The following is a 26,031-nucleotide window of genomic DNA, read 5'->3' on the forward strand; positions in this document are numbered from 1 at the left end:
TTAATCACCTCCATGAGAATGGTTGTATTGCTTCTAATTACATGTATAGAGTGGTGGGGGATGAGACTCAAACGAGGTTCTAGAAGGATGTTTGGTGCTTGGATATTCCTCTTAAGGAGCGGTTCAGGAGGCTCTTTGCTTTGGCCTTTAATCAAGATGCTCGAGTAGCACCAAACATCCTTCTAGAACCTCGTTTGAGTCTCATCCCCCACCACTCTATACATGTAATTGGAAGCAATACAATCATTCTCATGGAGGTGATTAATTGATCCTACAATCTTTTGCCAAACACCCCCTCCAATTCCTATTCTCGAATCGTCCGAAAAACCACCACCTTCCCCATGACAAAATTTGACAATTTTAACCCGAAGAGCTCCATTATCATTAAGAAACCACCACTTCCATTAATAAAGAAGGCCGAGGTTAAAAACATCCAAACTACCAACCCCAAAGCCTATAAGTTTCTTATTTAAAAAGTAAAAAATTTATTATAAGGGTTTATAGTTTCATGGGATGATGACTTAGGAGGGTAATAACGTTTCCCGTTTGTCCATATTTAGTCCGGAACGTATTTTTTGTGTATATTACACCATTAAGGTTTTTATAACCGTTTATAAATAATCCTTTTACCGGCTTCTTCCTGTTAAAATGACTATTTGTAAACGGTTATAATAACCTTAATGGTGTAATACGCACAAAAAATACGTTAAGGACCTAAAATGGACAAACAGGAAACGTTATTACCCTCCTAAGTCATTATATCAAATGTAAATACATGGAACTCTATCGCTATTTGGTGGGGATGTTCGTCTTTTTGAGCAGATTTTCGTATAGTTTTTAGAGAGGAAGTCAACATAAGATTTTTGATGTTGTGGTTTTGACTATTTTTTGGTGTTAATGGAATTTTTGTAATTCTATTCTTTTGGAATGGTCCTCTTTAAGAATTTCTTTTTGATAATGTGATAAATATGATGTTTTTTGGATTTCCAATAAGCATGGTAAAACTAAACTTGGTTGGAGTTATTGGCTTCACAATGTAACATCCTGACTTCCAGGTATTTCTTTATTATTTTTTATTAATGAGACTTCATATGTGACTCGACGAGTTGTGAGCCTAACTCGTCGAGTAGAGTCTGATTAGACCACATGAGTTTAATGATCGACTCGATGAGTCAGAGAGCTGACCCACCGAGTAGGCGTTGTAAGATGAAACCCTAAATCTCCGAGTTTGGGGCCTATTTAAGGAAACTTATGTCCTCATTTCCGCCTCACTAATTGTCTAACCTTCTTGTGTGAAACCCTAAATGTGTGTAGTGAGCTAAGAGGGTCACAAAGCTAATCTTGAGGAATTTTAGTGCATCTTTTGAGGAGAATGGGAGTTTGTCCAGCAAGGAACAAGGAGGAAGTGTTGGATCCAGGGAAAATTCGTCCAAAGCTTCAAGTGGAAGGTAAAAATCTTGCACCTTTCTCACTTATTTGGTTGGATCTCATGATTATGGAAGATTAGGGTTTCTACCACCTTTTGTTAGGACGTCGAGCATACAAAGTTATTGCGAGGTGTAGACCTCAGATCTGGACCTTGTGAAGTCCGTAGTGTCCAAAGGTCCCAAATTTATTCATCTATATGAGAGTTATTGTGCTTAACACCTTTGTTAGAGCTTTTATTTAGCATTATGGAGCAAGCATGCCATGCATGAACGTAAAGATCGAAGCTTTACATGACATTCGACTATTGGGAGGCTAGATCTAGAGTTTGGAGTGATAGACCTGCCTTAAAACGTCTAAATGAGATTTTGACTTAAGGGACTCGACGAGTCGGCTAGGGTTTTCTCCGATGAGTCTAGTCATGGGTAACTCGGCGAGTTGACGGGACAACTCGATGAGTTGAGTTGGGTTTTTGCGAGATTCTAAAGGAACAAGGGGGACTCATCAAGTCACATAAATGCACTCGGCAAGTTGGGTCAACATGGACAGTTGACTCGAGTGTTGACTTTAGGGTTGGGTCAAGGTAGGGAGTAAGGGGACAGTGGAGGGTAAAATGGTCTTTTGGCCATTTCATGAGTTTGAGAGAGAGAGAGAGAGAGAGAGAGAGATTAACCTAGTTTATTTCGAGTCGTGGTTTAAGTGTTGGTTGGAGATTATTATCTTATGTTAGTCAGAGGCTAGTTCAAGATTCGTGTACGAGACTATTTCTTACTTGAGTACGATGTGAGTCTTCTCACTATACTTACCATGAGTGTTATCTTTGTGTGACCGAGATGTCTTATGTGCTTACCTGTGTATTTTGATATTCGGTATTATGTCTTTGTGATTTATGTTGAGTATTATTATTATGAGCCTATTGAGTCAGGACCGGAGGGTCCACCCGAGTTGTGGGACCGGAGGGTCTCTACTAAGACACATTGACCAGAGGGTCGCATTGAGTTAGCATTTAGTGGCTAATGTGATGTGTGTGGTATTTTGGGGAACTCATTAAGTTGCGTACTTACCGTGTTATGTGTTTCAGGTACTTCTTAGGATCGCGGGAAGACACCGACTTGATAACTTGATTGTACACACATCTGCGCTGGAGATATGTTTTTGGAGGATCCTGAATTTGTGGTAAACAATTTTGAAATATGTGTTGATAAATTGATACTTGTGATTTGTGAGAAAATGTGACATGTGTTTTAAAATGAAAATTTTGGTTTGAAAATTTATGGTGTTACACACAACCTTGCTTTAACTTCTATTTTATTGTAATTAGAGTTATTTCTAGCTCTTTGTTAGTTTTTAATAAAAATACACAACTCCAAAAAAAAGTGACAATTTAGATGAAAATTTTGACATCATACTTTTCTCTTAGATAAATTATATCATACGTACAAAATTGTGTTCGAACTTTTTATATTTCAAAAGTAGATCTTATAAAAATGAATATTAATTCATTAAAATTAATGCCAGATTTCTAAATACGAATACATATGCGAGATTGCAAATGTCATATGTGGAATCGTGCATTTCATATTTGAAATCGTAGATCAAAAAAATCCCTTTGTTGTTGACATCTTCTGAGAAAACAATTTTCGCATACCATTTTTAAGACAATGATGTCATTAAGGCTATAAGGTTGCACGATATGGGCAAGAAAAAAAATGTTGTTGAAAGGCCACATAAACATAAACCCTCTTCATGTTTCCACCATAGTTTTTCAGGGGTAGTGTTACAAGTTCACGGTAACATCCTAAAATTTACGACCAAAAAATTCATTTTTATTTAATAATTATAAAATATTTGTCTGAAAACATCATACTGCTACTAATATCAAAACCAGTGTATCCATAATCAAAACATGTCATAACAAAATAATATAAGAGTACAGAATCCCAAGAATCCATAACGCGAAAAAAATCATGTGTGATGCACTGCAATCAAGCCGACGCCTTTCCTTTTGAAGAGGAAGTACTTGAAAACAAAACTAAAAACTGTAAGCACAAATCTTAGTGAGTTCCCCGATCATACCACATACCATACAATAACATACTGCCTAACATATCTGGGTGCTGGCCTACCCCTTCGGTAGGGGTGTCAATTTATGACACGACACGACAAAAATACACGACACGAAACGAAATCGGGACGAAATCAAAATTCGAATTCGTTTTCGTGTCGTGTTCGTGTCAAGTTTAAAAAACACGATGTCGTGTCGTGTCGTGTTTGTGTTTACAAATCCACACGAAATTGACACGATTGAGCATGTATTTGTCGTGTTTTCGTGTTTGTCGTTTTTATCGTGTTATATATGATTAAATATGAATTAAATAAAATAATAGTTTTGTAATATTATCTTTGTCGTGTCGTGTCGTGTTGTCGTTTTTTTAATTGGTTCGTTTTCGTGTTAGTGAGAAAAAACACGACATCGTGTCGTGTCGTGTTCGTGTTACAAAAAAAATTGTCGTGTCGTGTCGTGTCAGACAAAAACACGACACGACGGCCCGATTTGACAGGCCTACCCTTCGGTCTCTTTTCAACCAGTAACCTGCATAGCATATCTAGGTGTTGGCTTACCCCTTCAGTCTTTTTCAACCGGTAACTGCCTAGCATATCTGTGTGCTGGCCTACCCCTTCGGTCTCTTTCAACCAGTATCCAGGGACTATTTCACCCCTACCACTACCCTTTAATATCCTAGCATATACATACAGTTCTCCTACTGCCTAGCATATCTAGGTGCTAGCCTACCCCTTCAATCTCTTTTCAACCGGTAACCGAGGACTATTCTACCCCTCCTATAACATACTAGCACATACATCATAACATATAGTTGTTGGATTAATGTCTAAGTCCATAACTATAATTGGTAAGACTTGACCCGACCCGACATGGTCCATTTGGGTTGCATACCATCATGCACTTGGATAGACTATAATGAGAGAAATAAGACACTTATGGTTATTAATATATTATAAGTTCTAGTGTATTAATAATAAGAATAATAAGATTATTTAATTAGTATTGATCAAGAATTAATCTAGGATTAATTAAGTGATCAAAAGAAGACTAATTAAATATATGGGTTGATTGTGTAAATCATCCATACTTATAGAGTGGGCTAATGCTCCATGGATAATCAAGTTGGGCTAAAACCCATAGGATGGTCCATGGATGCTCCATGGTGTATTTGAACCCATGGATCCAAGGAAATGGAAAGCCATGACAATTAAGGATTTACCCTAATTGTAACACTATATAAAGATATTATTCTTGACAAAATCGGCCACTAGTGAGAGTAACAAAAGGGCTAGCCGATTTCATGAAGTGTAGAACTCTCTCAAGTTATTCTAAGTGTTTTGATGATTGTGATTCCATTTGAGGCTTCCACACTATTGGGGCTAGGCACTCAAGCTTCATGAAGACTTTCTACATCAAAGAGGTATGTATTCTATCTTGATACACTAATTGTTTTGTATGCTAGATTAGGATAATACCTTGGATATTCTTATTTGCATGTATAATAGAGAAAACATAGATCCAAGGTATTTAGGGTTGCATGTACACTTAGGAGTGTTAGAATGCTCAAAACCCAACAGTGGTATCAGAGCCTAGGCTTGTTTTCTTGTTATACTTGCAAATGGAGCTGAAAAATCGAGTTTTGATGCTGTCAGCCCAGCAGACTCGCCGAGTCCATGAAGGGACTCGACGAGTCCAAGGCAAAATGCATCCAACTCGCCGAGTTTTGTTCATGCACTCGACGAGTTGGACCCCATACAGCATATTTTCGAGGTTTTTGGCTAGAAATGGACTAGGAACATTACCCTACGTTGTTTTTGAACTTATAAACTTGTTTTTTAATGTGGTAATGTTCATGCTAATCCATTTTTAAAGATAATTGTCAATAGATTCATGTTTTGTATTAGTTTAAGGTTTAGACTAATTACATGAAGAAGTTTGATATGAATTATCTTGTTCTTATGAGTTGCTTAGATTAATAGAAAAGTTAATTGAAATAGTTGTTTTCAATCCATTTTAATCTAAGAGTTGAGTATAAAATGTGTTTGTGTAACTTGTCCTCAAGTTACATGAAGAGTCACATTAAAGACTCATAAAACTCATAAAAGTTGGTAATGGTTACAAAATGAAGAGTCTTGTGTCATTGAATTTTTTTTTTATGACTCCATAACTTGTCCTCAAGTTATGGAAATTCAAGAGTCACTTCATTAATAAATAAATAAATAAATAAAGTGTAACCTTAATTAATTCCATAAGTTATAAAAATAAAGAAAAGTTAATTCTTTTATTTGTTTAAAGTCTTCCATAAGTTATGGAACTTGAAGAGTTTTTGGATTAAAGCTACTTTAAACACATAAGTTATGGAATTAATTAGTTTTGAATAGTTTCAAAACTTGCCCTCAAGTTTTGGAATTTGAAAAGTTTTCTCTTATGAATACTTTAATTCCAAGTTAGCCCTTAGAATTTTAAAAGAGTTAAAATTCAACACTTATACTATTTATAACATTAATGGTTAATTATTATATATATGTATAAGAACAAGTCGTTTTACCGTTAGTAGGCCTCATTCACGAAACCGGTCTATAAGGTGGGTATAAGGTTGTTGCCTATAAAATGGTGACTTAATGGGTGTCCACTCTCACCCACCGCTTGCTTGATCGGTGGAGGGTCGTTAGCCGAACGGGTAGGACAATGACTTTAAATTCTCCCTTCATTAAAAGTATTAATGATAAATACTAAAGTAACTAAAATCTTAATAATTCCCAATCTTAGTTACTTTAGGAAAAATGTGAATTTGGTGCTAGCCCATGGAATTCACACTTTGTACCTTACCAAGTCGTTGGTGGAGCGTGTGTGGTTAACCGGCACACTAACTTGGACTAGTAAGGACCAAGAAGGGTGACTTAATATTTTTCATAGATCAATGGAGCGTGTGTGGTTAACCGGCACATTGATTAGGTGATAATATTAAGGGTACCAAGTGAATTGGTATGGTTATTCACACCTTGTTTTGTGATCCTCGGCATCCCAGTCACAAAATTTGAGAGGGCACACTCGAGATTGAAACATGCCATTGAAAAGTTCAATGAATCTCAAAAGATCTAGGAATTTCAAATCCAATTAAAACCTAATAAATTATTTCGTTTTTCATGGTGGAAATTGGTGAATCGTCATTCGCCTACCTTCAAATATTTGATAGCTTGGATTACGGCATCCCTCTTCTAAGTTATAAAATAGTTTTTTGGGTCCTAGCCTTAATATTTCATATTGGGTGTCATATTAAGGACTTTAAATCAACTATCTTGAATATCTCCCAAAACATGTCTGGTTTAGACATTTATGATCTTCCCAAATCTCTTGAAGATGATGTTCCTCAACATCATGCTTCACTTCCTCTATCTCCTCCAATTATTCTCCCTCACCTACAAGTTCTTGAAAAGTTTAAGGTCACTCGAGCCCTATTGGCAAGTAAAGGTCTTGGTGTGGTCACATCTTGGAGATGTAGTCACATATTGACAAGCCGGGAGAGTTGGGTGTCAAAGTCTTGAGAAAGTTGGTGGTTCAATCACTTTCTAAGTCACATAGTGAGTTCTTTTGGAATACCTATGAAACAGACTATGACAAGACCCTTAATAATCTTATCTATTTGTTAAGATCAACTTCCTCAAAACTTGATGGACATTGACAATAGTGACACAGGAAATCCAGAAAAGCATTCTCTTCCCAATGGAAAAGGACCGGCCATAGTCAACTCGGTTGACGAAATGGTAAAGAGAAAAACTAAGTCTGTGATAGTCCCGTGTACCATTATCAAAGGGTCCATATGTTTATATTGCCAAAGAAAGGGGCATTGGTTGCAAAGCTGCCATAATTTACCTAAGGATGTTAAAGTCGATAAGATTAACTCGACTTCAGGTAAAGTCCACTGTCTAACTCTATTAAGTTTCTATTATGAGATTCTTGATACATGATGTGACTGGGTCACATGGTGATGTTTTAAGAATCAAAGAAAAGGTAAAGAAACTTAAAGAAAGAATATGCTGAATCTGATCGCGTAGATGGATTTCTATCGCGTAGTTTGAAGATCGGATTCTTGAGCTACTTCTTAGGAGTTATAATATATTGCTTGTGAATAGATAACAACAAGTTTTTCATGTGGATTGTAAGGATAAGTTTTTCCGCAAAGTTTTAAAATAAAAGAAAAAAAAGGTTTTAATTTTATTTATTTTAAAAATATCCTTACAATGGCATCTGTGGAAAATTGTTGCTTATATGTTTCCAGTAATAGCAATATTGGAAAGTGGATTTGATTCTTCATTTGTGGTAGTGTCTGAATTTACCAAATGAAGAAAGTTTTTCATCACCCAAGTTTCAATTGGACAGAAACTTGGAATCATACAAGTTGTATTGTATGATGAATGAGAATTTTCATCTTTGAAAAATTAAGACTAATTCTTTGATCACATGTATATGTGAGTCATTTGAAGGACTAAGGAATTAGGTACACTGGATGTGCGCTGGTCAAGGTCCACCACAAAGATTGATTTGTCATGATTTACTAAAGATTAGTAAATATGATTATACTTATAAGGTTAAGTATAATTCAGTAACATTGGAAAGGTTCCAATGTATGGCAGAGCGAATAAGAAGAATCAAATTAGGCAAAAGGATAAAAGTTTCTCAAATATGAAAAGATGGGAGAGTACTTTAGTATCAGTTTTATGATCATCTTAATGATTTAGAAACCATATCACAAATTCATACTCTAAGGACGTCTTAGTGCATTGTTATGGCTAAGAAGAGAGCTCATGAATTGTTGGATTGGTTAAAATCAAGAAGATGAGTCATACTTCGTTCCAAAACAATTCTTAGAGTCATACTCCAAGATTGTAACATTGAGTGACATAAAGTAAGGTTTAAAACACTTATCAAATGTAGTGTAAAATGTTTTCTACTCTTGTACATTTGAGATTGGTAAGTTGTGATGTCTTGGATGAGACAAAGACCAACTAAGACCAATTGTGTGAAGTGTTAGTCTTGATAAGAATCCGCACTATCCCTTGAATATTTGTTTTGTCAAGGAATGGTTCTTGACTAGGAAAAACTTATATGTCAAGGGGACAGTGGGAGCCTTAAAGATCCTGAAAGAGTTTTAAGATTTAATCAAGAGTGAAACCTGTAATTTATCACTAGCACACGACTTAAGGTTTGCAACCTATCGTGTTGACATAATTATTATTTACCTACTTCAAATAAGTTGAATTTGCATGTGAGTTATCAGAGTTCAACTTGGAAGCATTGGTGGGCCTTGTGTTACCAAGGTGACAAGAAACTAAGATTGAATAAATTTAATCCATGTAGGGCTGAATTTGTGTCACACCCCAACCAACGGCGGAAAATGCCGGAGTTACGACGTTATAAATTGAATCACAGTCAACCACATATGTTGAACATTTAAAGTACAATAATTAATATATTACAAACTTTCAAATTTTTAAAAAAAAAGAAAGCATTACAATATTTTAACAATTGACGATAAAAAGAAAAAGAAACATATCACGATTATTTAATAGTAAGGAAATAATATTTCCTTAGCACCGACGCCATACCTTCGACTTCTTATTTACTTGAGAATACACACATTTTAAAAATACGTTAACAAAATTGTTGGTGAACTCCATAGGTTTTGACGCCGAGAGTTTTATAAAATAAAACGCAATTTTTATGAATGTAAGAACTACAAACCAAGGAAACATACATCTTTATAAATTTCAAATAAATACAAATTAGATGAACATATTTTCTTGAATCAGTATAAGATCTCAAAATCAATATTATTTAGAATATATAAATAGCAATTCATATATTTTCAATAAGTGAATTACCAATTATTTACCTTATGTAAATAAATAATTTCACTAAAACAATAACACCAATACCTTCCGTTTTGATTCATATTAATATTTTTGGTAATGGATTTCCGGGGTTATGTAGAGTTTAATAACCGAGCTATAAGACTTATATCCGCCTCTGTTATATATAAAATAGTTCCAACGACGCTTCATCAACATCAAAACAACAATGAGATAGAATAAGAAGTTATCGTCCGTTTTGTCTCGTCATACGAAGGTTGTAGCTAGCAACCGCGGACGGGGTGTCAATCCGTATAAATCTATACATAACATTCTCCGCTCCTTGGGGATTAACGGTTATTACAGAGGACTTCACTAAGTTCATATTCTTAGTTTGATGAAAAATAAACTCACATAAAGATCCCGTATTTTGTTCACAATTCTTTAGTTATATAAAGTTTATTTATCTTTGAACTATAACAAATACTCAAGCCGCATAACGGCTGTATTCGGAACGATAGCAAATTTTCAAACCAAGTGAAAATCCACAATTTTAACGATCATTATATATAAACCTACAGTTTATAATAACAGCTAGAAATTTAACATATATTCTAGTAACCAAATATTTAATATTTTATAAGATGACAATATTAAACATCCAAAAATTACTATTATTATTATTATTATTATTATTTTTATATATAACAATTAGTCGACATATTAGTACACATGTATGTCTTATTGGGTTTATATAAGTCTATAATTTTGGACATTTTTATACCCAAAAGTGACCTATATATAATAACAGTAACATATTACGTATAATTATTCACATATATGTAAATAATAGAATAACATGTAAAGATACAAAATTTGGAGATTTTTAATGTTTCATTTTGATATAATAATAAGTACAACAAGTTTTATAAGGTAAGAAGTTCATAACTCCATTTTACGTGAATAGTGTATTTTTTTTTTTTGTGGATAAAAGCTTTTATGCGACACAAAAACAGTCACAATATGTATAAAAGTGTCATATAAGTAATAAATGTAACATTTAAAATTTTATGAACTCATGCAATTTCTTATAGTTTGAACCTGTAATATCATATGCTTGTGTGTATTCCCCCCCATAACTGTTTAACAAAGTAAAAAGGGGCCATGGAGACTCACGTTAGTAGTGAGAGTCGAGAAGTGTCGGGAAGATCGAGTTTTGAGCGGGTTTTGCTCCGGGATTCTTGGAGTCGACCTATACACCTAGAAACAGGAAGGTAACGTAATAAGGAAACTATATATGTTTGTTTAGTATCGAACCCATCATCGGGATTATCTTGTCGGGACTGTTCATGCCACCGGCCACCATGGCAGGTGTTGGCTGTTCTTCGGGATTTTTGAAATGTGTTCTGAATAGAAAAGAACGATATATGGTTACCTGAGATCAATGGAGGAGTAAGGAATGACGAGAAACTGCTTGAGGGTTGAAAAGAGATGAAGACAGGAGGGTAAATAGTGGTTGTCGCCGGTTCTTCTTCTTCAGTAAGCAGTGTCGACGGTCCTGTTTGCGATCGGAGGCTTGCTTCAATTGGCCATGGCGGTGGTTTTGTGGTTATCGGTCAGTCTGCCATTAAAATGGAAGGAATACGAGAGGTTGGGTTGAAGAAGGCAACAACTTCGGTTGTTGCTGGGTTTTTCTGTGATCTAAAGGAACACGAGAGAGAGAGAGAGTTGAGAAGATGAAGAGGCATGTGAAGAGTGTTATCTAAAAATGAATTCAATAGTGAGATATTTGATCAGATTTTTTTTGTACAGTTTCATGATCGAATGAAGATATGGAAGTAGATTTGAAATAGTTCCAAAGATATCAAGCATGTGAGGTATTTGTGAGTATGCAGGTGAGAGAGATAGAGAAGAAAGGGGGATACAAAATTTCATAATAGTCCTGGATGATATTTCTTCCAGATTGTGTTTGAAGACTTTGTGTGAGGTTATGTGGGCCCTAAGATCCCAATTGAGATTTAGAAGTACATCAATTAGTTGCCTGACAAGTAATGGAATGGAAGGCAGGTGTATAACTTGGTTACGTTCCTTCTAGTTTGCTAGAGCTTTCCATTCAATATATATATTTCTTTTATCCATGTATACACACGTATACATGCATCACATAGTTACATTATATGGCTTTTAATGCATATTTGTGGTATAAATAATTATATATTTTAATTATAAAATTTAATCATTCCCATTTGTTTGATTTCGTTTATAGTAGATATTATGAAGCTTAAATATCAAATATTGGTCTCACTTGAATATAAAGGATTTAATCGCAAATATGTGAATAATTATTTATAATAATACCGATTAATACACAATAGTTTTTATTATAATAATATTCAGGGTGATTGACCGACAATTCCTGGACCGATTTTTGTCAATTGTTACAATTTGTCACTAACCTTATCTTGTGATTATGGTTTTGACAAATTCGCATGGATAGGAACTCATACACTATAAAATCTAAGTGTCATAAGGTTTCTCTCCGATTCATGAAAATGATGGTGAGGAAACGCTTTCACTAAGTAGATTTTACGTAGATAGCAATTGTGTTATTTGCATTTTCAAAAGTCGTTGGTGGAGCGCGTGTGGTTAACCGGCACACTAACATGGACTTGTGAGAAATGGCAAATGCCTAAGCAATTGAGACTATGATTACGGCATCCCTTTTCATAGTTCTGAAAATTGTTTAGACACACATGTGAGCTATCTAAGAAAGGGTGTATGAATCTAAATTTCAGAAGTCCAGCAGATTTTTGAAAATATATCAGAGCTAGTGGGAGCATAAGTGTTATGCTGATAATCATCATGTTAGTGGGAGCATGATTATTATGATTAGTATTGCAAGCTAGCAATGTTAATTATAGAAAACAAAGTTTCAATCCGTGAAGTTGCAGGGGTTGAAAAGTTGTTTTGCTATAATTAAGGGAGAGGAAATTATACTTCATTTCAACTCTAAAGCTTAGATTGAGATTTTAATCATCTTTAGTCAAGAATATACATGAATTTTGTGTTGGAATGGTTCAACTTGAAGAAATTCTATATATATTGTATTTTCAAAATTCGATTATGATTACGGCATCCCTCTTCATAGTTAAATTTTGAAAACATGGCAAATAAAAAATATTGTAGCAAAAGACTGGTCTAGTATCATGTCTTTATGTCAAACATCATGAATCGTGTCCCATATGCTTCGGATATAGGATCGATTTCACGTGCTATAATATTCATCCTTTCTAAATTTTCCAAATGCTTAAGGCATTTAGAAGGGAAAAGTCTAGAACTGGATATGACTAAAGTGATTAAGCAATTGTCGAGGACAATCTGAGGCTCGCCAAAGATTGGTTGCTCAGGGACATTTGGAAGTCTAGTGTTAATTTTGGTAGGACCATATTGACATTTTCTGAAAAGAGGTAACTCTTGTTCGGAAGTGATAGTCAAATGGGACTATGGAAATGTCTCCATAGGTGGAAGTTATTCAATCTATGTAAGATTAGGAAACTTAATTCAAGAAGGATGTTCCCAAGGAGCTGATCTCCTTTGGAATGCTCTGTAATGGTTGATGTCAAGTCCTTCTGACTTCGTGCATAATCATTACAAGAGGATCAATGCATATAAGTTTAGAATCTAACAGATTTCAGTAAATGACATGAATTTGGAATTCTTGCATTTACAATAAGGATTTGGGATTGTGAAATGAGTATCATTGGAATCATGTTCAATTGATCTACATCACAATGTAAGGATCATAGACAAACATAGTGTGCATACTTGGGGTATGGCATAACTATTGTTTAGAAAACAAAGTGTACATACTAGGAGCATGGGACGACTGTTGTTTTATTCGAGTCTTAAGTTGATTATTTGAAACATTGAATAATGTGTAATCAATATGGTGATAAATAAAAAGTGGTTTTATTTATATTCAAAAGAGTTCTGAGACCATATTAGATTCGATTATTATTGTGTTTCACTTTGCATGTTTTGACTTCCAAAATAGCTAGGTTATTCTTTCCGAATGACTAAGTTATTTAAACACTCCACAGTCGTTCATATGTTGGAAGTAGGTATGAATCAAGACTGTCATGAATCGGGTTTGTAGATGGCTAAATGGGTTTAGTCATGGCAATGGTGCTACAACATTCATGAGTGCTCATAAGTTATGAGTATTGGAATAAACCCACGCTCACTTGTATCACTTCATGGAATTTATCTCGAGTGATCGTGAGACGGTAATATCATATAAATCTTCAAACCTAGAGATATGAGTTGTTACCTATGAGTTGGTTGTGCATTGATTGCACGTAAACGCATCAGTAACTTGATGTTATAAAACGTGCCTTTGTGTACAATTCAACAAGTAGTAGAACAAGTATATGAGTCGAAGTTTATCTGTTCCTTCTAGAAATAGAAGCGATATCTGGGCCCCTCGATGATTTTGTTGTGACCTATGTACCGGCCGGTCAGAACTGAATTGATGTGTTCGATTAAGTTCTTTGTCAAACAAATCGAAAATCGAGAAACAAACTGCTGGATAATAAGTACGACGTTGTTCCATGTATTTGTCCGGCTGATATCATGAGAACAGAGGATTATATGATCCCTTATCTAATGGACAAGTCATTGACAAGATCAGAGTTCATCTACAAGGTCAGAGTTCGACAGAAGCTTTTGAGAGCTACGATTGCCAGTTGGTTCCTGAAGTCATACGCAATAATAGTTTTAGACTTATCCAAGTAAGAGACTGTTGGATTAATGTCTAAGTCCATAACTATAATTGGTAAGACTTGACCCGACCCGGCATGGTCCATTTGGGTTGCATACCATCATGCACTTGGATAGACTATAATGAGAGAAATAAGACACTTATGGTTATTAATATATTATAAGTTCTAGTGTATTAATAATAAGAATAATAAGATTATTTAATTAGTATTGATCAAGAATTAATCTACGATTAATTAAGTGATCAAAAGAAGACTAATTAAATATATGGGTTGATTGTGTAAATCATCGATACTTATATAGTGGGCTAATGCTCCATGGATAATCAAGTTGGGCTAAAACCCATAGGATGGTCCATGGATGCTCCATGGTGTATTTGAACCCATGGATCCAAGGAAATGGAAAGCCATGACAATTAAGGATTTACCCTAATTGTAACACTATATAAAGATATTATTCTTGACAAAATCGGCCACTAGTGAGAGTAACAAAAGGGCTAGCCGATTTCATGAAGTGTAGAACTCTCTCAAGTTATTCTAAGTGTTTTGATGATTGTGATTCCATTTGAGGCTTCCACACTATTGGGGATAGGCACTCAAGCTTCATGAAGACTTTCTACATCAAAGAGGTATGTATTCTATCTTGTTACACTCATTGTTTTGTATGCTAGATTAGGATAATACCTTGGATATTCTTATTTGCATGTATAATAGAGAAAACATAGATCCAAGGTATTTAGGGTTGCATGTACACTTAGGAGTGTTAGAATGCTCAAAACCCAACAATAGTGGCATACCATACAATTATCACAAAGACAATCATCTTAACTATAATCAACTACTAGTGGGCTGACATTGGTGCCTTCAAGCCACTTCTACTGGAAGGCAACTCACTTCGATAACTGGGAAATAGCTGCAAAGGCTCCTGCTCTGAAATCAACCCCTCTCGGTTCCTACACATGAAAATTTCCTTTAATTACCCTTTTCATACTCATAACACCTTAAGGGACAAGTTGGTTAAATTCAAAATCAAAGTCAACACCCTGGTCAAAGTCAACATATGGTCAAAGTCAAAATATGATTGACTCAACTCGTCGAGTTTGGTCCATCAACTCGTCGAGTTCCATGATTCATAAAACCTTGCACTCGCGATCCAACTCATCAAGTTCTTTCATAACTCGACGAGTTCCTCTTATCCATGATATCGTAACTTCCCATTCTACTCGTCGAGTCATCCTTAGACTCATCTAGTTTTCCCCTTTTAAGAATCGGGACATTTCACCCCAACTCATCGAGTTCCTCTATGGACTCGATGAGTTCTTCAGTCTGTTGGGCCATCTTAATAGATTAAGCTCCTATCCTTCAAATCTGGACTCCACACTTCTTCTACACACTGAAAAGGTCCTTTTATGGGTAAAGTTTCCAACTTTACCCGTTAATAGTTTCCTTTAATGGTTTTAGCTCAAACCCTAATCCTTTAAGACATAGATCTTAGTCCAAAAGCCATAATACTCCAAACCAAAGCATGAAAACTGAGATCTAGGCCCTAGACACCAAATGAGCACGTAAGGTTTCAATCTTTCCCTCCATGCATGACCTTTTATGGTTTAAAAGGCTGAAATGATGCCTTAAAGCTTGGATGGGGGCTTCCATGGCCATAAAGTTTGCACCTTTATGCATTGGAACCCCTTCTAGACCCCATATCTGAAAGGTAAATCACTTGGGATGTCCATTTCCTAAGGACCAAGCTACTTGGACCAAAAACTCAACAAAAATGGAGATAAAGAGATCTAAATACACAATGGAAAAGTTAGGAGCTTTTTACCTCTATTGAACCAGAAATGGAGCTTAACTTATGGATCTACTCCCTTCTTAATGTGTTTAAATAAGGTGAAAATCCTGAAATTAGGGTTTCACTCTGCCAGCCTTACTCGTCGAGTTGGGGCTCCCAACTCGTCGAATAGGTCTCTTAACTTGTGTCCCAAAAATAATTCCTACTTGATGAGTTTTGGGCTTCCAACTCGTCGAGTTCTCTTATAAAGTTCTTTTATAAAGGTGAAAAAATTTACATAAAATACATACCTTGAATCGGACGTTACACTCACAACATCGCTACTGAGACAAATTAAAGAAGAAAAACATAAAAAAGGTTATAGGAATCGGAGAGAAAATACCGACCGCGTCTCGTTACCACCGCCACGGAGCATCACATAACGATGGCATGAGGGGTGTTACCCGGGGTTAAAGTGAAAACACATGGCATGAGGGGTGTACCCCGGGGTTAAAGTGAAGACACATGGCAATAACGAGTGATATAACGTGCACACACCCAAAGGTCCAACCAAGTCTTTGCCCACAACTATAAATATCTTTGATTTTTCAATTTAAGTACAAAATACATTTTCACATGTTTTTTAGAAAGCAATTTTCCCTTTAAGTGTCCTTTTGAGTTAATTTTATCTTTTTATAAAATTGAGAAAGATAAAAGAGATTATATATATATATATATATATATATATATATATATATATATATATATATATATATATATATACTTTATCACAACTATAAATATCTTTGATTTTTCAATTTAAGTACAAAATATTTTTTCAATTATGAATGTTATTTACAAATCTTGTCACACTCCAATCAATGACCAAATTTTGGCACTTACTAGGCATCTTCAACCCATCTTCATACTCTATTTCTTCTCCTATTTCTTCCTCCATTCTTCTTCAACCCTACCCTATTTCCACCTCTAAAAATGCAAAAATAGATAAGTTTATAGTCAATTTTAGTCGCTCTCATTTTTATTTTATAAATATCTAATAATTATAATTTAAATGTAATATTTAATATTTATAATATCATATTGTATACTAATTTATATTAATTAATTATAAATATAGTGTTTAATTAGTAGATGGGTGGAATATTCGAAAAGTATATTTTTTGGGATAAAAAATAGGTAGGGTTGGATTTTACTTATCGGAAAAAATTACGACAACAATCTCACAATTTTAATGAGAAAACCTAAAAAGCTACACATTTCGTTTCAACGACCTCTTTAATAACAGGTTCTTCTAGTTCTATGATTCTATCTATCCATTTCACGAACAGACTTAAAACTACAACGAGTAAATTTCAAAATTACTCGAAATCTATTACCACTTGGTCCAAACTCCAAACTACAACCCTTGGTATTTATATAAATTCATTTCCATTAAGCCACCCTTATATTATTCATAAAGCAATAATATAATATATACAAAAAGAAAAAACTAAAAAGCTAAAAAAGCTAAACACATCATCTCGACGAAATCCATAAACCAACTACAACGGCGACAAGGTCGATCGGAATCTAGTGAGAGTGGTGGCCGGGGAGTTTATCCTTAATCTTATCCATCAAACCCTTCTTCTCGTGCTCCTCCTCATGGTGCTCCACCCTTACGAACTCCGGTTTTGGCTCATTCAGCGGCCCTGCCGGCGTCGTCACACTTATTTTCGTAGTAGCTGTGTACACCTTCTCCGGAGCTTTCTCCTCCTTGTTCTTATGTCCTGGAAGCTTTTCCTTTATCTTCTGCATCAGCCCCTTCTTCTTCTTCCTCCTCCCTCCTTGCCCGTCGTCCTCCGACTACAACCATTAAACACCCACCCACAAACCATCAATTCCCCGGGTGATTCTACTAAAACTTTAACAAAAATCATATATTGAACTTACCGAGCTGGAGCTTGAGCTTCCTGAGCGTCCAATCTCCCGCCTTTCACCTTCACCACCACAGGGAACTGCCGTTCCAGCTCCGGCACCACCAGGCACTGCCTCGGGGATCGTTGGAGCAACGTGGGTACCATCATGCGTCTTAAGATCAGAACCGATTGTTGTGCCGGCATGAAGGCCTGAATCTTCGGTGGTAGCGACACCAGTGAGGTGCATGGGGCGGCCGAACTCGTCGGTGAGTTGAACAGGGCGGCCGAGCTCATCTGTTAGTTGAATCGGGTTGCCGGCTTGATCACGTATATCTGCCATGTTTTCCGATTTAGAAAAGAGAGTGGTTTATTGAGTGCAAGTAATTTATTTGCAAAGGGAAGGTGGTTTTATCGCGGCGTGGGTCGAAATCTATACACAAGAGGTCGGAGAAGATGACGGTTTTTGCATGTCACTTTTGAAGTCACACGTGTCACTAAATTTGTCTTAATCTTGGCGGAATTTTGCCACCTAATCATATGTTGCTACGTGTCATTTCATTTTATGATTTATCTAGTTTCATTTTGATTCTATTAAAATCAAATTCGATAAAGATCGGTTGTAACAAAGGTCTCTAGAATTGCGATCTATGAGACAGATTGTATGGTAAGATCAAATTTTGAAAAAGCCTATAAAATCTATTAGTTATAAATTTAAGACAAAATTTTACTAGTCCGAAATAAAATTTACATTATAATTTTGGTCCAGACATATGTAAATGAGTAGAAAACACTAATTTGTTTTATTATTATTATTATTTCTTCCATTTTTATTTATTTTAGTAAATTTTTAATCAAAATAAAAAATATATCCACCCACAATATACGTACCCATCCCGTGTTTTCTCGCATCACAACCAAGGTATGACGTCCATAAGATGTCATATTCTCGGATGACGACCAATTGCCCCTACGTTATGCGCGTTCCAAAATTATGCATCCCTAAGAAAATCAATTATTGTTCCTGTCATCGAGCTCTTTGTGCTATATATATATATATATATATATATATATATATATATATATATATATATATATATATATATATATATATATATATATATATATATCCTCTCTCTTAATGACACATGTAATATGTTCAATGTCTTCTCCACTTCAAATTAATTGACAATTTTACCCTTAGCCTTATAATCAGTAAACATCTTTCCATAACAACTCTTTTAGCCTTCATTTCTTCTTCCTTCTTGCACCGATCCGCACCGATCCTTGAAGAAGGGGAGTAAGATTTTTACATTTTTGTTTAGTCTGTTCTATTTCTTCTATAAAGCCATGAGAAAGATTTGTTATTATTTGTATATTTCTGCTTGATAAAGGATTTGGTTTTATCTGTATGTTTATTTGGGGAAAATTGTAGAAAATGAAAATAATTTGAAAGATTAATACAAAGGAAAAGCTCACATATTGTCAAATTTGAAAGTGACTTCATGAGGCATACCAAGTGCTCGACAAAATGTTATTTGTTCTTTCTTACTGAAAATACCCAAACAAATTCTCATTGAAGTTGTTTTGTTGTTTTACATCATTCTATGTCGTGTCGGTTCTATCGCGAAACTTCGATAGGTCATAACTTCTTCGTTATAACTTGGATTCCGACATTCTTTATATATTCGGAAACCTCGTTTCAACTACTACAACATTATCCATAGATATCGGCTTTATCTAACATTTCATTTTGACGCTTATTTTTATCCTTAATTTATTTAAGTCACACAGTTAAGCACAAAACACATGATACTCAAATAATACACTTCTATTATTTCAAAACAGGTTACAAAGGTTAAACTAGACTATTATATCAACATTAATGGCAAGCCCAGAAACATAGGCGTTACAGTAAAGGACTTAAGGTACTTTAAATAGGGTGCAAAACCTACAAATTAAGGTTTTCACACTTAGCTCCTACTCGTCGAGTAGATTCTAAAAACCACGCGACTATCTCAATCTTTACTCGACAAGTTGGGGCTTCTAACTCGTCGAGTTGCCCTGTCAAAATGATTATAAATTAAGTAAATTTATACATGGGAGTCGGGATGTTACAAGTTTCCTTACTGGGTTTAGCAAGTCGAAGACACCAAGGCTGACCCATGTTTATATTATGTTGTTAGTATGCTAGTTGTCTCCGTGACTCTTGCATGTGTTGTGTTTATATGTTTTCTGGGTTAAGGCCCAATGTCGGGCAGGGCTTGATGGATATCTGTATGCTATGTATCTATGTGATTATCACATGTGTATGTGTTTTATTCGATATATGTTATCTGAGTGTGGGCGGGGCACATATCTCCTTATTATCTGAGTGTGGGCGGGGCCCGTATCTCATTATTATTTGAGTGTGGGCGGGGTCCGTATCTCATTGGGCGGGGCCCGTTATTCGAGTGTGTGCGGGGCCTGTATCTCACACTTATTCGAGTGTGGGTGGGGCCCGTATCTCACCGTTATTCGAGTATGTGCGAGGCCCATATCTCACCGTTATTCAAGTGTGGGTAGGGCCTGTATCTCACTGTCATTTGAGTGTGGGTGGGGCCCGTATCTCACCGTTATCCGAGTGTGGGTGGGGCCCGTATTGTAGCACCTGGTTCTTGGTATGTAGTTTCATCTAAGTATTTTGTATTTTTTTTGCCTTGAACTCGGCGAGTTGTAGGTCCGACTCGCCGAGTAGAACCGGGTTATTGAGCACATTTAAGTTGGCGACTCGGCAAGTCCATATTCTGGACTCGGCGAGCCCCCGCTGTCTGAATGAAACCCTAATTTCAAGGGTTTGCACCCTATTTAAGCATCCTATTGTGCCTCATGTCGGCCCCCATTCACCACCAGAATGTCCCTCACGAAACCCTAACACTTCCTTTGGTAATTTAAGTGTTTTGGTGTGATTTCTTGAAGATTTTGAGAGGAAAAGGAGTGTAGATCAAGAGAAGCAGAAGGAGGCCAGATATCTTGGTGTTATTTCAGAGATTCCTTGAGGTATAACTTAGTTTCCTTCTGTTTTTATGCTAAGAGTCCCTTAGAGCACCATTAAAGTCCTTCTTGAGCCATTTTCCAAGCTTGTTTATGGATTAGGGATGGTAATGAGTTGATTAACCTCTAGATCTAGGCATGTTTGAGCTCCAGAAGCTGAGATCCATGGCCTTTATGGAAATAAATGGCTTGAATGTCCTAGATCTACCATTTTGGTCTTTATTAAGCCTTAAATCCCCATCCTATGCATGTATACACGTAAAGTTGGAAACTTTACGTGTAAAACCTACCCTAAGAGCCCAATCTATGTATGGCATGAGTTGGATCCAAGCAAAATCGAGTATGTAGTAATTGCATGTGAACGAGACTCGGCGAGTCGAGTCACGAGTCCCCGAGTTTTCCCCCTTTTCGTGTTTGCTAAGTGGAGTCATGAGTCTATGTTCCTTGGTTTTCCTTGTTGATATCCCCAAGGTATTTTCCCACCTCTTTGATGGTTATTCAGTTCTTCATTTCTCACAGAACTAGCTCCAATATGCACGTTTGCAATAACCTTATCTATAAAATCATCGGCTAGCTTTCCCTTAAGTTTTTCCAAATGGCTTTGGATTAGCTAGCTTTCCCTTAAGTTTTTCCAAATGGTCTTTGGATTAGCTACCTTTGATCCAATATGTAAACTTTTACTGAAGTGCAAGACCATGACCAACAATTTGTGTTGCTAAGCGCAAGCTTCATCTGGGAACACCTTGCAACTAATACACTTACACTAGTCTCATTTACATATAGGGATGTAGTGAAATTTGGTGTAATGCACCCACTGTGTTAAGAACTACAAGTTACAGTAGATGTTTGAGCCAAATAAGATACAAATAAAATTCACATACAACTTATTCTATAACTTTTTTACCATAAACCATTATATTATGTCACATTGTGCGTGCAGATACACAACTAATAATATGGAGAAAAGAATATGTTGAAGGGTCAACACGTTCATATTGACAGCCTAAATAATTTGCCTAAGAAAATTTATGTTATAAATTTATATTCAAACAGGAGTTTCAATAACCATGTCCCCTTTTTTTATAATCTAATAATAAAAGTCCATAGATTTTAGAAAATACCATCTTTAAAAAAATCTTAAAATATTACAAGCTTATTTATTTATATATTTATTTTTTGTTATTATGCATAAAAAAAATATGGTGCTATTATGTATAAAAAAAAAGTATAAGTATATTGCTATGATAGATAATAATTAATGTATGTTATTATTATGGGTAAAAGATTGAAGTAAATTGTCTATATCGGTAATTAATAAGAATTAAAGTAGGTTGCTAATATGGATAAAAAATCATGTATGTTGTTATTATGGAAATTTAAAGTAACGTGCATTGACATAATGGATAAAAAAGTACATTATATAAAAGAAAATGTAAAGTACATTGCTATATTTGATAAAAAAAAAGTATATTTCTATTACGTGTAAAAATAATAATATGTTGCTATTATGAATAAAAATATATATATATTCCCTATACCAGTAGAAAAAAAAAATTTGTATGTTGCTGTAATGGATAAAAAATGTTAATATATATATATATATATATATATATATATATATATATATATATAGTTTGTTTTGCTAATTACATATTATTTGTTTACTAACCGTATATGTTTGTTATAATTATATATTTTTTGTTTACTAATTATATATTTTTTGTTTAGTTGATCAACACTAAATATAATTTCATAATCAACATTTATATAATAAACCTATGTCATACATTTATATTCAAAGAAGAGATTCGTTTACCTAAAGACAAACTTTAACTTTCAATAACCAAATACCTTATTTAATTAGAAACTTATAACAAAAATCCTTCTGAACATTCATCTTATAAAATACATTCGCAAAGTATTACAAACTTGAATTATAATGCAACAAAAAATGCAAACTTACACAGAGTATTTCACTACAATAATCAACATAAAAACATTGAATACGTGATGATGACATGGAAGCATGAGCATACACACATGCTACTTGGATGAAGAAGCAGACTGTTGTTGGACTTGAACGCCTTCCTGTCTCAAACTATTATCCCTGCGATAATTTGTCTTTGCTCCCTGACAAGTCACAAGACAAATTGAAATTGTTTACTTGTATTAATGCCATTTTATTTCTCTTTATCTTGATTGCTTCCATTTTTATTTAGCCTGAAAAAAAATAATAACACCACCACACAATTTGCAATCTCACTTTATTCCTACATATTATTAAATTAATACTACAAAAACTTACTTGCAATATTGTCCCAAGCTTCTTCATCCCAATCGCACGTCTCTTCACCTCATCTTTCGACACCGTCGGGTCTTTCAACACCTAACAGCAAAAATACAGAAAATCAGATCAGGACAGAACAGAACAGATCAGTACAGATCAGGACAGGACAGGACAGGACATAATTGAATTTACCGCTTGGCAGACACGGGATAATGTTGTTTCGATATCAACAACATTGATCTGCCACAAGGAATTAACCATTTGATCTTTTTTCTCTTCAAAAGCTTTCATTATTTGTTGTTCTTTTCCTTCTGAAGTGTTCAGCTTCTTAAGGTCTTCTTGTATTTGTATCAAAGACACAGCACCTATATACACACACAAAAAAAAAAAAAAAAAAAAAACAGTTACTGTATTAAATTTAAAAGTTGTTTATTTTTTAAATTTTAATAATGATGGTTTTAAGTTAAATGATTTGACCTGAAGCAGCTGAAACTTGTGATTTCATTTGGTGTCCTTTGTCTCTTACCCATTCAGCTATGAATGGGACCTTCATATAACGTTTATCTTTTCCAAGTTCTCTTGCAGCTTGTCTTGTGTATATGTAGCCAATTGTATGTAACATAGCCTCACCAAAAGCTGAAATTTTATCACAAAACTTGATCATGAAAGCAAAAAAAGAAGTTAACGTAGAAGGGTAATTTAGGGATTTCGAATTTTGACAGGTGATGTTGTGGAACAATGAAGAGTTACAAAGTTGGCATCTTCTTTGGAATGTTGCATATTTCATCTAAACAACCAATTTGCTGCATAAATTGGGGAAAAGTAAAATGTTTTTTTTTTTAATAAATGCGTATTTGTAAGAAAAAAATACCAGCTTTTGAGAGCTGATGAGCTTCTTTTGTTGCCCAATTTACAAATTCTGTTGTTTGTCCTTCAACAAATGGTCGAAGGCGATTCTTGAGAATTGTTATGAGTTTGGTTTCTCTCTCCTTTTGAAATTCCTAAAAAAGAAACAATAAAAGTGAGTTTAATAAACAAAATGTAGGTAATTTATTATGAATTTGGAAATTGGAGTAAAAAAAATGACTACCCTCATCCTTTCTTGGACTTTCATTTTACGGATTTCAGGCACTTGTCCTTCCTCTTCAAGTTCTACTGACTGTATAGCAGCCATGTAAAGTTGCCCAATATAATCCTCAAATAAATCACTACCAAATAGCATGCCAAAAACAGCTGCAGGATCCACCATTGAATCACTGAAAGAAATTATAAATATAAAGTTAGCTTTTTTAACTATTTATTAAATATAAAAGAAACACAATTCTTAGTTAAAGGAAACTAATGCATCATTCATACTTACTCCGGTACTCCTGCTTTTCCATTTTTGTCATATGCTTCACGCTTTTCAGGATCACTTAGAACCTGATACGCCTCTCCAAGAACCTTTGTGCATAACAAAATATAAATAAATGTCTTTGATTGATACTCAAGATTAACAATTGAGAAACTTTGAATGATTAAAGGAAAGAATCAAAACCTGGAAATTTTGGGCAGCTTTTGGGTCCCCAGGATTTTTATCAGGGTGAACTTTCCTTGCCTTGAAGATAACATTATGAAGCATTATTATATAGTCAAATAAGAGAAAAAGGCTCTTAATTTATAATTTCCACATATACCACTAACAACTAAGCATAACAGGAGTAGGAATGTTACATGTGTCCCTAATAGATGATTCATATCACTATATCATAACTCATAAGTGAAATGTGACATAGATCTTGGTGGAACAAAGTTTTAAGAATCAATAGATCACAAATAATCACTGTGTGATTTGTAGTATGCATTACAAGTTACAAATCTTCTTTATGATGTTTGGGATTTTGTTTGAGGAAGAGATAAGAAGTAAACATACTTTGACATAGTAGGCCTTTTTAATATCGGATGCAGATGCATCAGTACTGACTCCCAAGATGTCGTAATATTCTGTGTCTTTCACCATATTTCAGCGATCCAAACTCTTGTAAAGCTGCTAAAAAGAAAGAAAAAAAAAATGATGTTATCAAACTTTGGAGTAGTTTGTGTTCTTTGTGCAATGTGAACATGCCCTAAGAGATAATTAGATAAATACTCCCTAAAAAATATCAAACTTTGGAGCCGAGTATAGTGCTTATCAAATTCAAAAAATGCTATGAACGTAGCATCTGGTATAGAGTTTGATGAGATTTCAAAATGGCTTAGAGATTTCATAATAATTTGGTAAGCAACCAATTACATTCTGTTCAAATTCGAAATGTAGTCTTGTTTAAAGATGGTTGGATTAAGATCTAGCAATAGAATTACTGATAAACGATGAAAGATAAACATGAAGTAACTCAAATCATTGTTATAAGCGTGTATTCAAATGAATCAAAAGCAACACGAAGATAAGCTAGGTTCTTAATTGATACAAAAATCAACAACAAATCGCAGATAGAATCACAAAGATAAACTAAAAAACATCGATTTAGAACAATGGAACTTACGATTTATTGAATGACAAAAGAAGACGAATCAATCAATCTGAAAATATTGAAAACTTGATGGATCAGTGGCGAGAAATCGTTCAATTAGCTCCGACATGATTCGCTTTTTTGTTCATAAAAGTATAGTATACAACACGAATGCCCCTTTAGTTATTTCCAACATTCATTTTATGTCCTTGACTTTGAAAACTTTGCATTGATTGTTTGGCATAAAAACTTTCTCAGCTTTTAGTCCGTTACTCTATTTTGCATTAATTGTTGGAGATTGAATTTTGCATTGATAGCTTGAGATTAAGTCGGTTGTTACGGCTACTGTATTTTTTTGCAAATGTTTAACATGTTGAATATACATAACTAGATTATAACCCGTGGGAACCACGGTTATAAA

General features: G+C 34.7%; 2 protein-coding genes across 4 annotated transcripts; both read right to left on the minus strand.

The window, feature by feature from the left end:
- Positions 1-17,347: 17,347 nt before the first annotated feature.
- Positions 17,348-18,183, minus strand: LOC145017589 (putative dehydrin LEA). Its single transcript, XM_078975588.1, has 2 exons — positions 17,839-18,183; positions 17,348-17,751 (listed from the first exon to the last, which is right to left on the minus strand). Exons 1-2 carry the CDS (start codon positions 18,142-18,144, stop codon positions 17,479-17,481), a joined length of 579 nt encoding a protein of 192 aa, XP_078831714.1. The 5' UTR covers positions 18,145-18,183; the 3' UTR covers positions 17,348-17,478.
- Positions 18,184-22,717: 4,534 nt separating this feature from the next.
- Positions 22,718-25,771, minus strand: LOC145017411 (chaperone protein dnaJ 10-like). Of its 3 annotated transcripts, none has more exons than XM_078975443.1 (10): positions 25,644-25,771; positions 25,034-25,147; positions 24,659-24,718; positions 24,482-24,564; positions 24,212-24,377; positions 23,993-24,122; positions 23,599-23,757; positions 23,314-23,486; positions 23,140-23,220; positions 22,718-22,964 (listed from the first exon to the last, which is right to left on the minus strand). In XM_078975443.1, exons 2-10 carry the CDS (start codon positions 25,118-25,120, stop codon positions 22,878-22,880), a joined length of 1,026 nt encoding a protein of 341 aa, XP_078831569.1. In that variant the 5' UTR covers positions 25,121-25,147; positions 25,644-25,771; the 3' UTR covers positions 22,718-22,877. The 3 variants fall into 3 exon arrangements, with proteins under 3 accessions (XP_078831569.1, XP_078831570.1, XP_078831571.1); XM_078975444.1 differs by having other exon boundaries at positions 25,034-25,150; positions 25,644-25,767; XM_078975445.1 differs by having other exon boundaries at positions 22,915-23,054.
- Positions 25,772-26,031: the final 260 nt, after the last annotated feature.

This window comes from Lactuca saligna, chromosome 9, assembly GCF_052625555.1.
Source record: "Lactuca saligna cultivar CGN05327 chromosome 9, ASM5262555v1, whole genome shotgun sequence".
Lineage (NCBI taxonomy): Eukaryota > Viridiplantae > Streptophyta > Magnoliopsida > Asterales > Asteraceae > Lactuca > Lactuca saligna.

Bases quoted from the DNA above. Each gene is read 5' to 3' on its own strand.
- LOC145017589 (XM_078975588.1), bottom strand. From the start codon at position 18,144: ATGGCAGATATACGTGATCAAGCCGGCAACCCGATTCAACTAACAGAT. The intron at 17,752-17,838 runs GTAAGTTCAATA...TAATGGTTGTAG, and splicing joins GAAGCTCAAGCTCCAGCTCG to TCGGAGGACGACGGGCAAGG.
- LOC145017411 (XM_078975443.1), bottom strand. From the start codon at position 25,120: ATGGTGAAAGACACAGAATATTACGACATCTTGGGAGTCAGTACTGAT. The intron at 24,565-24,658 runs GTTTTGATTCTT...TTATGCACAAAG, and splicing joins AAGCTGCCCAAAATTTCCAG to GTTCTTGGAGAGGCGTATCA. The intron at 24,123-24,211 runs GTAGTCATTTTT...TTTCTTTTTTAG, and splicing joins AAGTCCAAGAAAGGATGAGG to GAATTTCAAAAGGAGAGAGA.